The 13,796-nt window shown below is 42.7% G+C and overlaps 1 protein-coding gene across 1 annotated transcript in view; it reads right to left on the bottom strand.

Moving 5' to 3' along the window:
* Window positions 1-13,596, bottom strand: part of cbfb (core-binding factor subunit beta) — a 26,564-nt gene extending 12,968 nt beyond the window's left edge. The window contains exons 1-3 of the mRNA XM_061076687.1: window positions 13,399-13,596; window positions 12,777-12,863; window positions 6,323-6,439 (exon numbers count right to left, since the gene is read on the bottom strand). Coding sequence (XP_060932670.1) covers window positions 6,323-6,439; window positions 12,777-12,863; window positions 13,399-13,476 — 282 coding nt within the window. The 5' untranslated portion in view covers window positions 13,477-13,596. The remainder of the gene's footprint in view (window positions 1-6,322; window positions 6,440-12,776; window positions 12,864-13,398) is intronic.
* Between the last annotated feature and the right edge of the window lie 200 nt (window positions 13,597-13,796).

Consider the following 13,796-nt stretch of genomic DNA (forward strand, 5'->3'; position numbering starts at 1 on the left):
ACACCTGCTCGGCGTTAGTATAATAGCACGGTGCTTCTCCTTATGCATGATCACTCTCTCTTCTTCTGACGTCCCACCCTGTAATTATAATGGCTCCAAATCAACATGACACGCACACACACACACACACACGCACACAGACGCACACACAGCAGTGTCACATGACACACAGGGACAGCCAGGTCATCCAGGTTGATGTCAAACGTGTTTGTGTGAAGGTAATGAGGGAGGAGAGGGAAGGTAATGACCTGCAAACGTGACACGGACCATCTTCAAGAGATCGAGAAACCATTATTTTGTTTTTTTGGAAACATTGAAAACCTTTGTCGTGTCACATGTTTTCTTTAGCAAAACTATTTGTCCACTGGTTAACTGGCAGTTTGTGTCTCCATTGTGAGTCAATGGGCCCCGTCTGAGGCTCTAACTGCCTTCAGACACATAATGTGAATTTTTGCCACATGCAAAGTGTCTGTGTGCACAGGAGGACCAATAACCTCAGTTTGTTCCCGTGACATTCATGACGATGGAAATATCATGCAAATCCACAGGTAGGTTTGGTAACTCTATCTGCAGCCTGAGAGTCAGAGAGAGACACGGGGAAGACAGTTGCACTGAAGATCGACTGGAAGCTCAACAACACACAAAACTCAATGAAACGTATGTGAACCATCTTTTACTCATTCAAACACCATCAAGGTTAAGGCAGGTTACGACTGTTGAGACAGACAAGGGGACAGAAACATGATTGAACCTTTTGACCCACAAACAAACAGACACACACACACACACACACACACACACACACAGGTGAGCTGTGTTGTGTTACTGGAAGAGACGGACTAAGAATAGAGGAACGAAGCTGACACACACATGCAGGATTTCACACCAGACTGACGGCCTGCAGGTTCCTGTCTGAACCGATTGGCGCTAGTTATTCTTCTTCACAATATTGACACACACACACACACACACAGACACACACACACACACACAAACACACACATACACACACCCAGACATAAAGTGATGCCAACACACACAGCATATAAACAGAGCACCCTGTCTGTATGTTTGCCGCAGTGCATTATGGGAGTGGGTGTGGTAATTGAGGCCTGGGGCAGTAAATATGACACTCTGTGGGAGGAGTCGGACAATGTGTGTGTTTGTGTGTGCGTATTTGTGTGTGTGTGTGTGTGTTTAAAGTGAAGAAGTTGTGGCGTGCATGAACGTCTCTTCAGGGACACTAGGAAAAGAAATTGAATGTATACTTATTTAAATTAGAAATGCATCATTGAACTGTATCAAACAATCACTCAGAACACACAAGATGAAAAACACAATCCTCCACACACACACACACAGACAGACACACACAGACACACACACACGCGGTCGAATGCAAGAACAGCAGCAGAAGCAGAGGGAACCAATTAGTGGCCTGGCTTTGATGATGTCACTGACAAATCACGCACTAATGGCATAGCTTCCGTTCAAAGGGAAACATAACACCACACACTGCACAGCGCACATATACACAGACACACACTAACACAGACACACACTCACTAACACAGACACACACTAACACAGACACACACTCACTAACAGAGACACACTCACTAACACAGACACACACTTGAAGTTGGACAGAGGAGAGGGGTTAAAGCTGATGAATACATTTGAGGGTAATAGAGAAGAAATCATCTTAGAGCTTGTGTGTGTGTGTGAATGAGACACAAAGAGAGAGAGAGAGAGAGAGACAGCGAGAGAGACAGAGAGAGAGAGAGAGAGATTCCTGCCGTCAACGTTTTGAAGAATTTGAATCTACATTGATAAAGAATGAAGAAATTTCTCTCTCTGCCTTTTTGCTGAAACCCAGGAACCTCAAGTAGAAAAGGACACACACACACACACACACACACACACACACACACACACACACACACACACACACACACACACACACACACACACACACACACACACAGACACACACACACCGATGAACTATTTCGCTGACATTCATTTGATGGAGGTATCATATCAGTCATAACCTGCTAATGACTGTAAACCAGAACAACTTAATCCTATCACACTGAACAATCAGGTTCTAGTATCGAACTTTTCCCACTTTTCCCTTTTGAAGTGTTTGATCTGACCTGCAGAGTAAAGTGTGTTGTAGGTGTGGAGCTGCCCGGCTGCAAAGGGACAATAACCTATTTACCCAGTTCCCAGCTGTGTCCATATTTGCTAATTCTTTTACTTCTTTCCTCCACCAGGACAATAATATAATCTAATCGTTCGGTGTGGAGAGCAAATAGAATAGAAATTAAGTAGAAACTAAAAGCTGGAAAATGACGCATCAATTTGAAGGCAACAGAAACAAAAATACTTTATGGTTATCAAGTAATTATATTAACAGTAGATTGAATTACTTAGAATTTCTGTGGGTTGAAGCTTTAGTTTTTGTTTCCAGGCATAAATCAGCATTTTTATTGGATGACAGATTTCAAAAGTTCATATGAAAAATACGGACTTGTTGTGTTTACCCTCAAAAGGCAAAACGAATAAAAGTGAGTGTGACGATTATCGATAATTGATCGGATTCTTTCTGGTTAATTGATAAATTACATGATAAATATTGTAGATTTTTGACCCATGAGAATGAATGAAGCTCTGCACATGTGTGTTTCTGTTCTCAGTTCTGCGTTTGAACTCCTCCCCCCCCCAAAGTCCACCCTCCTCCATCATAAAGTTGAAAGACCGTCATCTGCTTCACATTCACTCCTCCTCCACACGACCACTAATGTCTCTTTGTCTCTTTCTGCCTCTTTTCACTCGTTTCTCTCTCTCTGCTCGTTCTTGTTTACTGTTTATATGTTTGTGTGTAGACGTCAGTGTGTAGACGTCAGTGTGTAGACGTCAGTGTGGCGCCAGCGTCTCATCGGCATGCAGGGGCAGTGCTGCAAACACTCTCACTGTGCACACACACACACAGATATGTATAGAGACTACCTTCCAAACCTGATTCCTGCGGGTTACCAGTATTATTATTATTAATAATCTCACTGTCCAGAGTCACATCCTCAGATACGACTTTTCCAGCAGCAGACGATCTGTAACGGAGACGGTTTCCAAACCACATCTCGACTCGTTTTCCTGACTGAACAAACAGTTTGTGCCCAGAACGGTCGACTCGGTTAAGTTCCCTTCACTCTGACACTGAAGTGAAAACGTGATGGGAGCATAATGAGCATCAGCAGTAGCTGCTCCGGAGCTGCTGACATGTTAATCAGTTGAACATGTCTCACCAGCTCCTCGCTCAAGATCACTTCACTTTACTTTGGACCTATTTTCACAAAGCTGTGGTGCATTAGGCGCAGCATCAGCGGTTAACATCTGAAGAGACGGAGAATGACCTGTATCAGTTTTTTCCTGCAGGACACAGGACGAGTGAAAAGGCTTTTATCAGGAAGCGCGACAAGCGTTTGACAGATTCAGATTGAAATGGTGCAGTGACTTAAGAGAGAGAGGGAGAAATGAACGAGTACGTGCACAACTGCAATTTGAAACTCCGAGGTGTGACCGTCTGCGTGGATGGTAAAAACTTTACGGACGATAGAGGGAGCATGCAGCTATAAAATGCATAAACTGATTCAAACACCAGGTTAGAGATCTCGTATATGTTGTTATGTAGCGGGACAAATAAGAATATGGAAGTAGATTTACTTCACAGAACAAAGAGCTGCTGGTCTCACTGCCTCAACCGGTCAGTTTGTTTGTGTTATTGTGTTAACATGAGGTCGTCGCAGAAACACACAACAACACAAACTGCAGTCTGTTGAAATCTAAGGCCGTCGATGCTACAACTCATGTCCACTACAGGGTTAACGCTTGCTATCAAGTTAGCAGCTAGCACTAAAATTAACCTCCACCACAGCTGGCTCCCATTAGCACTGTGCTTCTACTCTGCCCCCCCCATTTCCCTGCACACACACACACACACACACACACACACACACACACACACACGCACGCACACACACACACACACACACACACACACACACACATACACACACAGTATATGTAGCCGCCAAGTTCAACCTGGCTGCGCTACCCTTTGGTTTGGCACCGTCTGTGTTTGGAAAACGAAGGCGGGAGAGAGGGACGAATGGGGCGGATGGAGGGAGGATGGGAGCGAAAGAGGGAGGAGATGATTGACGGAGGGAGCGGGGGGGATGCACGGTGGGAACGAGGATGCATGCAGAAAAAGACAAGGAGTGGAAAGAGGGAAGAAGGGAGGGATGGAGGAGAGAGACGTGCAGCAGGGACGTGCATATAAAATACCACAAGAAAAATAAACAGAGGAAGGAGCCGGGGAATCGGAGAGAGAGAAAACATGTGGAGGGAAAGTAATAAAAAGAAAGAAAGACGGAGCCAGAGCTGCAGCTCGGGTCTGAAGCTCGTGAGCTACTGTTTCATCCTTCTCTTCACTTCATCTTTCAGTCCTTGTCCTTTAATCAGATTTCCCTCAACTGTTACTGGGAACGACTACTGGTCATCGTTTGTTTTCTGGTGTCGCAGAAAAGAAATGGACGAAAAGAGAAAGAAGCCAAGCGTTTCAAAAGGAAATAAAAGTGTTTAACAGTTTTCGGTGATATGGAATATTGTGGCAAACAATAAAAAGATGTATTGTGTTGCAAAAGCTCGAAATGTCCCCATGCATCAGAGATCTGTGTGTGTGTGTGTGTGTGTGTGTCTGTGTGTGCGTGTGTTTGTGTGTGTGTGTGTGTGTGTGTGTGTCTGTGTGTGTGTATGTGTGTGTGTTTGAAGTAATTAAGAGAAAAAGTTGCAACGTACACAAGATTTCTGCCCTGGTCTGACAGTTGTATTCTTCAGGGAGGTCCAAAGGTGGCAGTGGCATGGTGTGTGTGTGTGTGTGCGTGTGTTTGTTTGTGTGTGTGTCTGTGTATGTGTTAAAAATCAACACTAAACAAACAATTAAAGGCTCTGCACATCTTTTTACAGTGCAGTGCACTCATGAAAACACACATCCTGCACTCGCCTGTCATGTTTCATACGAGAGGAACATGAAAGGACATCACACAGAAGAACGAGAGACACACAACTTGTGTCTCGTGTTCGGAGGAGGATGAAAAAAACACACAAGTTACTCTGAGCAGCATGACTTTTGTTTTTCAGTTCAACAGATGATTGTGGATGAAAAGAGCACATGACAGAGATGTTTATGAGAATCCTCAGATGTCTGTGTGTGTGTCTGTGTGTGTGTGTGTGTGTGTGTGTGTGTGTGTGTGTGTGTGTATAACTGCTAGCCTCATTAAAACTAGCAGCATTGAGGTGACAAAGAAGATGATGTTGTCGAAAATACTCACACGCGCATTCTTTTTGTCTTTGTCTGACACCTATAAACACACACACAGACACACACCTTTACCAACTATCAGAGCACTTGTGTTAAATAATTAACAGTGTGTGAGATTAGTCCGTCAGCCCTGGGCCACGGAGGTCTATTGATTCTCCCAGAATGCATTTTTAATGAGCTGCCAGACGGCATTCATTTCAGCTGGCCAGTGTCCGTGGACGGCCTTCTGACACACGCACACACACACACACACACAAAGACACACAATCGCACACACACTAAGCACCAGGGGAGACAATTAACATACACATAAACACAGCAGCAGCTCCACTGTATTGTGGATGTCACTGTGACAACAACAGCAAACTAACTTCCTCTGAGCTCTTTACGTTTGTTTCACTTCGACTTGAAATGTTTTTCGCTCAGCAATGATTTGACCAGAGTGACTGGATCAAGATGGATTATTCCCTTAACTCTGACTTTGTGGACGTGAACAAGGCCCGACATCAATCTGCCTTCTGTCCAGAGCTGTGGGCTCTAATGAGACAAACACGTTGGACTCACACGTGTGATCAGGACAAGGAGGCTTTACATTGTCTTCATTTTTTTGTCGTTGTGTTGGACTCATTTTCATTATAACGAAATGAAAGAGGAACTGAAAGCAGAAAGAGTAGGAGGAGACGGACGTGTTTCTGCAAATGCTATTTTCTGTCAAACATCGAGTTGGGATGAACCAAGGTCACATGACTGACTCAAGAGGTGTTTTGGGGATTTTAATCACAATATCTCTTTTCACCTTCCATCTGCTGCAACTCAGACTGTGTGACCTTTGCAACAGGTGAAGGGGAAATGGAGAGACGTGTGTGTGTGTACGTCACATGTGTGTGTGTGTGTGTGTCTTTGAGCGGGTGTGTGTATGTGTTGCGCTCGTCCTACCTTTCCAGTCTCTCTTTCAAAGTCGACATATTCCCTCGTAGGAACCTGTCGCTGGTCTCCATGCACGTTGGCTGGAAAGAACTGGAGAGAGAGGTTGGTGCCTGTAGCTACAAAGGCCTGGAGAGAGAGGGTGGGAGAGAGAGAGAGAGTCAGTTATGAGTGTCAAGCTTACAATGAAAAAACTTAAAGCTGCCTCAAGTTATTTTTTTCCCCACATTACCACTAGGGGGCAGAAAGATTCCAAAACAAACACAAGCGTGACACGAGAGTTTTTGTGGAAATTGTTGTGAATCAAAAAAAATAAACAGTACAATCAAACAGAACCAACATCGTCATAATCCCATTAGTGGATTTTTAGTCACTAGATTAATAAACGTCAATGTTGAGGCCAAAAGACATGTATGGCCCCCTGGTGGCTGGCTGAAGTATAGCTCACAAACGTCACCTCCTCCACGTTTGCATATGGGACATGGGTCGAAATAAAATGTTGAAATTAGACAAACAAATATTTCTGGAAGCTGGTTTCTGTCATTTAAGTTGGTTCTTATCACACTGATGTTTGTTCATTTTTTCTGGTTGGTTTGGTTACTGGTTAGTTTGGTTACTGGTTAGTTTGGTTACTGGTTATTGGTTAAGCTGAGACTCACGATTGGTAAATGGATTTGTATTTATATAGCGCTTTTCTAGTCTGATGATGACCACTCAAAGCGCTTTACAGTACAGTTTCACATTCACCCATTCACACACACATTCATACAGTGCATCTACTTGCAGCACTTTGTTATTCTATGGTGGGCTATTAAGGGTTCAGCATCTTGCCCAAGGACACTTCGGCATGCAGATGGTTCAGACTGGGGATCGAACCGCCGACCTTCAGGTTGGAGGACGACCACTCTACCCCTCAGCCACAGCCGATTGGTCAAGTCCATGAATCTGCGGAGCCTTGATATGTCGGCTTCACACCACAATTGCTACTGTGGAGACTCTGGCTCTAAATGACATCACCAGCACAAGATGGCAGCAGCCACACTGAATACTTTGGCTTCATAAAGGTCTAATGAAGGATTATAATGGAACTGCATTATGGGAAATATAAAATTTTGGGGAGTTTGACTCAAACTTCACAAAAATTTGCTTCGATCTGGCAAATTATCTTTAGAAATGTTCTGTGTCGCGAGGTCGTCCGTCTTTATGGAGATTATATAGTGAACTGCTGGAGAGACACTTTGAAATATTTTAGTTAACTTGCAGCAGAAGTTTAAGAAAAAATGTTTTCACATGGTTTTTGCAAAACTAACTGAATGTTTGAATAAGTTTAAATATCTTATTTGGGTCTGGAAGGGTTTAAATTTGACGAAGTTGACATAAATGTCCCCCCCAACCCCAACCCCCACCCCAAGTTTCTTCTCGGTCTAACCGCTCTCTTCTTAAAACAAAAGCTCTGAGTGAACTCCTGCCCTGCTCCTGTCACACACATGTAATCACATCATAATGTAGCTTTTACTCCTTTTAAGATTTCTGTAAAATGACTCTCTCAAGGTAAACACACACACACACACACACACACACACACACGTCTGCACGCACACATTGAGAAACATAAATAAAATTAAAATCAATAGAAAGCATTTCTCTATTGCAGTCAGAAAGCAATGAATTACAGAGAGACAGAAAATCAAGTTAGAAATGGCTGTTTTCTTAATGCGTGTGTGTCTGTGTGTGTGTGTCTTTGTGTGTGTGTGCGTGTGTGCTGTGTTGTCTTTGCTGGGACAGATCAATACTAAGGGCATTAGGGCTGCGACTGAAGCTAGAAGCATATGAATTATGCACCCTGTCAAATCTGTTCCTCATCAGAGAGAGAGAGAGAGAGAGAGAGAGCATGAAAGAGAAACACTGGGTGAAGGAGAGAGCAACACCGAGCGGAAGAAGAAGAAGAAGAAGAAGAAAGGAATAAAGGAGGGAGAAAGCTGAAAAATATTAAGTGTGTACATGGACACACAAAGAAGAAACGTCTCACACACCCATGTACACACACACACACACACACACACACACACACTGAAACAAGAGCTCAGAGAACACCCGAGTCATCGTTTCTGCTGTATTTAAAGTATTGGATTACAACCATCTGATACCAATTTGCTGCCTACTACTGCTGGAAAAGAAAGAGAGGGAAGGAGAGTCTGAGGGAGGAAAGAGAGAGAGAGAGAGAGAGAGAGAGAGAGAGAGAGAGAGAGAGAGAGAGAGAGAGAGAGATGGAGGGAAACACAGAGACAAAGGAGGAGGAAGAAAAAGTGAGTGAAGCGGAGAGAGACGAAAAAGAGGAAGAGGGACCAGGGGAAAGACGACATGATGAATGTAAAGAAAGTAAAGAGAGAGAGAGAGAGAAAGGACATGGAAGTGAGATGAAGAGAAGACGAAGGAGAAGAGAGCAAAGGAAATGAAATAAAAGAAAGGAAAAAGAGAGACAGAGAGAGAGAGAGAGAGAGAGATGCAGCGCAGCATGAAAATCAATAGTAATTGAGAGAGTGACTCATCTCTAATGAGCTGAGCAGAAGGAAATTTATTTTGAATTATCGTCTCATTTATCAAATCGAACCTGAACATTTAGAGCGTGTGTGTTTGTGTGTGTGTGTCTGTGTGATGTTTTCTGTTTCCTAGAAACTTTATTATTTTACATGATAAAGTACAAACATTATTTATTCAAAAACAAGACATATCACATGTAATACATGAGGTCCATCCATTTACTTTGTTAATAAATCTCTTAAAAAAACAATTAAAGGCAAAACAATGTAAATACAACTATTTACACAGTGTTTCTGCTTTAATTACAGTATTAAGTGTTTAAAGACTCCTTAACCTTATCTTTAAGTTCTTTACTTAACCAGTTGCTCCTTCTCTTTAACCTGAACATCTGTTATTACTACATGTAAGAAATGACAGATAACTAAATCTACAGTTGTGTGATTAATTCATCTTTAATCTGATCACAAGTTTTGTTTATGGGGCAAGAAAGATGTCCAGATGTCTTTTATGGAATATAAAAATACTCTCTCCTAAATACTACATGCTAATTAGTGTCTGCATTGTTTTTTCCCCACAATAAAAGTTCAATTTAATACTTTGAATTCACACTCACTCCATCAGCCTCATAAAAAAAATCCAGAAATCACTAAATGTGCAAATATTTTTCATTTCAAAAGTTTCACTTCTCGACTTCTCAACATCATTAAAACTCAAATCTCTTCAAAACTGTGATGTCAGGTTCTAGGTGAAACTCTCGGTCTTCCCCGACTGAAGCTGGAAACACATCCCGTTAGTGTCTCACCCCCCCCCCACGTGTCAGGTGACTTATCACCAAACAGAAAACTCCTTTGATTGAAGGACGACTTCGGATAAATTCGGCGTTCACTCGATAATCCGACCACAATTCACTGCCTGTCTGTTTCCGTGTGTCTCTAAAAGCAGAAGTGAACCTTGAGAGCAGCAGCGTGTTCTCATTGTGTCGGATGCGTGTTCGCGCCGGCCATGGAAATAGCAGGAGGTCTTTCGGCGGCGTCTGGTTAAATCAGCGACATGATGTCACAGCTGCCGTCAAACCATTAAAATCTCCATTCTCACAGCAGAGGGAGGCTTATAAATACAGTGAGGACAGACAGACTGATGGACGCAGACAGACAGGCAGACACACACACACACACACACGCATCATGTCTCACTAAAAGATGGTAAATCTAGATGTGCCCCCCCCCTCCGACGATGATGACAGCATGTTTGTGAAAAATACCTCGCGGGTGACTAAGACGGCAGAAGTTGCCATGTGTGTTTGTGTGTGTGTGTGTGTGTGTGTGTGTGTGTGTCGGTGCCAGCAGCCCGGAGGCCGCTCGGCCTCACCCTTTGTCGAGGACACGATTTAGGAAGTTTCAAACAAACACGGTGAGCCTGAAGTATCACATATGATAATATGAATGTGTACGGACTCGCTTTAAAGTTATAAACGGCTCATCGCAAACACTGCACCCAGCGCTTTCTGTTTCTTGTTTTTTGTTGCATAAAACTAAAGTTCAGACCGGTTCAGCTGAACTTGGGGAGGAGGTCAGGACACACACACACACACACACACATGTCATAGAAACCTATATTGAGCATATACACAACAGTTTGATGTATTGTTTTGTTTTACAGAAAATCAAACAAACTTAAGTAAAAGAACATTTGTAAGAATCAGCTTCAACTCCATTTAAGATCCCAATAAGAACAGTATTTATTTTCATTCACAAAATCTGAATCGCTTTCCAGATCTGCACCAAAGTTAACAGGTTCATAGAATCATTAGCGCTCTACTTCTTTATCTGCCCCAAGGACGTCGTGTTTTCATCAGCGTTTGTTTATTAGCAAGATTACGTAAATATTACAGGACAAATGGGTCGGGACAGAACACATGAAATCAGGAGGCAGATGCAGGATCTTTTTCACCGTCTGTAACATTGCAATAAGTGAATTTTTCCACATTTTCAGTGTTTCCTCCTTAAAGGAATATTCAGGGGACTGATAATTGGTGCTCGGCAAAATAAAGATCCGGTGACTTTAAATGCTGTTTGATGAGGCGACTGTTGGGCCTTGTTGGAAGTATGTGCTGGTCAGAGTGACATTAGTTAGCTGAGAGAAACAACATGTTAAAGAAAGAGAAAGATATGATTCAGAGCCGCATTAAAAGATAATAACTCCTTATCTGACCCGTCCAGTAAAATCCCTTCTGCAGTTTTTGTGTAATCCTGCCGACAGATGAAAAGATCACCTCTCTGCAGGAGCTAATAATAAACACAGCCGTGAGTACATTTTGCTGATATCATTTATGTACCTCAGAGAAATTCCTGAATATATATTTAAAACCATCGTGGTTTTATTGGACATAAAAAGCTCAGTATAATTTCCTCACATCCACCCAGTCGGACGAGCGGCATCGTTTGAAAGAACCGTGGCTGCACACGAGTGTGGTTTGGAACCGGAGGAGACGATTCAGCTGCGTGACAACAAACTCGCTCCGGCTGCAACATGGCTGCTCCTGCGTCTGTGTGGTGTGACACAACGCCCTGCCCAGACTGAGATCCCACTGCCAAATAACTATTAATTTAATTGTAAGGCGGCGTTGTGGTTGTTCCCTCGATTATTAATCAGTCAATCAAGTGTCCGATAAATCACGTATGACAAAGACTGCTCCGCATAAAGGTTCAGTATTTTTACGACTAAAGGGAAAGAAGATGTAGACAGTTGTTGTATTTATTACAGGAGTGTTGTTTTGTGTTTTTGGTTTTGTTCACGTCATAGAAATCCTTTGTCATGTTACTAAAATTAGACAATGACGTGTGAAATTGACCTCAGGTGAACAAACTTAGGCCAAAAATTACAGCTCTGACAGAGTTTGTTGTCACCACAGACGGTTTCACACGTGTGTGTTAATGTGTGTTACTGCAAAACAAAGTGATGCTGATGACGACGGCTGCCGCACAATCTACAGGGAAGAAGTGATGAGTCTGTGAGTGAAGTTAAGCCTGGTGGGTCTGCACGTCTGATAACACGTCTACTTCCTGCTGTCGACACACACACACACACACACACACAGACACACACACACACACACACTGTACTGCAACACAAACTTAGCTGATTGCTCTGTTCTCATGATACGAGTTCATATGTCTGTTTAGACAGAGACAACCTTGAGATACACACTTGACACTGAGGAGGATTTTAAAGTTTCTTTCATGATCTTCCTTCATTGTGATATTTCATCTCACAAAACATGTATATCTGTAACACAACCTAGTAAAATACTCCTATTACGCATTTATTGACCCATATATATATTTAAAAAAATGGGCGATTATTCCTAAAATGTCATTATCGAACCCTTATGACAAAGAAATGTAATAATATTTTCCAGTTTAACCCTAAACAAAACACAAATATATTGAATATATAGAGCTTGAATTAAGAAAATAAAACACTTTCTTTTCAACCGGAAATGTAAATATATAGTAAGATCTTTTCTGAATAGTTTATTCTATAAAATGAAAGTTTTCACATCAGCAAACATCATCACAGATATGTATCGGACGATTTCTATCGCCCAATTGATAAATCTGAACCATTTGTAAAATTTTAATTCGATTTCACTTGTATAGCATCAAATCTCAACCTGCATTATCTCAATGTTTTTGACAAATTCAGGTTGACATCTTACAAAAGCATAGAGAAGCCAAACAGTTCCCACGACTACAGACCAGACGTGTGAAGTCTGTCTGAGTCACTGTGCTCATCCTCATAACCACACACATGCACACAACGTCTGTACTTCTGTCTTTTTGCAGAGTAGCATCAGTGATCAGTGACCCCCCCCCCCCCCCTTCTCTTTGGAAACTTCAGAAAAGACAAAGAAGAGTGGACTCACTATTTCTGAGCGTCCGTCCCTGCAGGCGTTCTGGAAGCGAGCTTGTCTCTCCTCGTGGGGCCTGTCTCTGAACCCAGTGTATTTAATCTACATGGAAAAGACATGAAGAAGAAGAGACACACTTTAACACACTGTTGTGTAGATAGAAAGTGAACAACATGTGTGTGTGTGTGTGTGTGGTGTGAGGCTGTTTGACAGTGATGTGGATGCTGTGGTGGGTAATTTGAAGATGAGCCACAAGAATTTTCATGTGTCAGGCCAAAGGCATCATTGTGCTTTTTGTGTGTTTTTGTGCTTTTATGGTAAAATACACACAACGGCAAAAGTAGTGACAGCAACACAATGGCTTTTAGAAAAAAACATAATTAAAAGAATCAGGATGAAAGGTGTGTGATTATCAGGGGATCATCAAATCAAACTATAACTTTTATTTTGGATAATTTGTTTTAAGGGTTTTATTTATCTGTTAGAATAAAAGTGGATGAAGTAAATTCTAAGAAAAAACGAGACATAAGAAGCATGTTTCTCTCTATATTTCCGCTGTGTGTGTGTGTGTGAGAGAGAGTCTGTGTGTGTCTGTGTGAGTGAGTGAATGGAGCCAGTGTGTTGCAGACAGACTCACCTCACACTCTCTGCTCAACTTGCGGAAAAACTCCTCATTCTCAAACTTGCTCCTCTGGTCCGGAACTACCCGCGGCATCTTCTCCAGCCTGGTTCGGTCTTCACCTCCCTGGTTCCTGTCTGTCCTCTCCGGTCCTCTCTGGTCCTCTCTGGTCCTCTGGTCTCTGGTCCTCTCTGCTCCAGTCTCTAAAGAAAACGATCCGGCGAGAGGAAGAAGTTGAACTTTTCCGTGCGTCCTCCTCCGCTCGCTCAGCCTCCTCTCTCTCTCTCAACTCTCTTCCGTGTCTGAGCGTGTGTGTGTGGGTCAGTGTGTGTCTGTCAGTGTGTGTGTATGTGTGTGTGTTCCCTGTGTGGAGCAATGTGCTGCTGCTTCTCTGTGTGTGATTATCACCGCTGATC

This window comes from Limanda limanda, chromosome 8, assembly GCF_963576545.1.
Source record: "Limanda limanda chromosome 8, fLimLim1.1, whole genome shotgun sequence".
In the NCBI taxonomy this organism is placed as follows: domain Eukaryota; kingdom Metazoa; phylum Chordata; class Actinopteri; order Pleuronectiformes; family Pleuronectidae; genus Limanda; species Limanda limanda.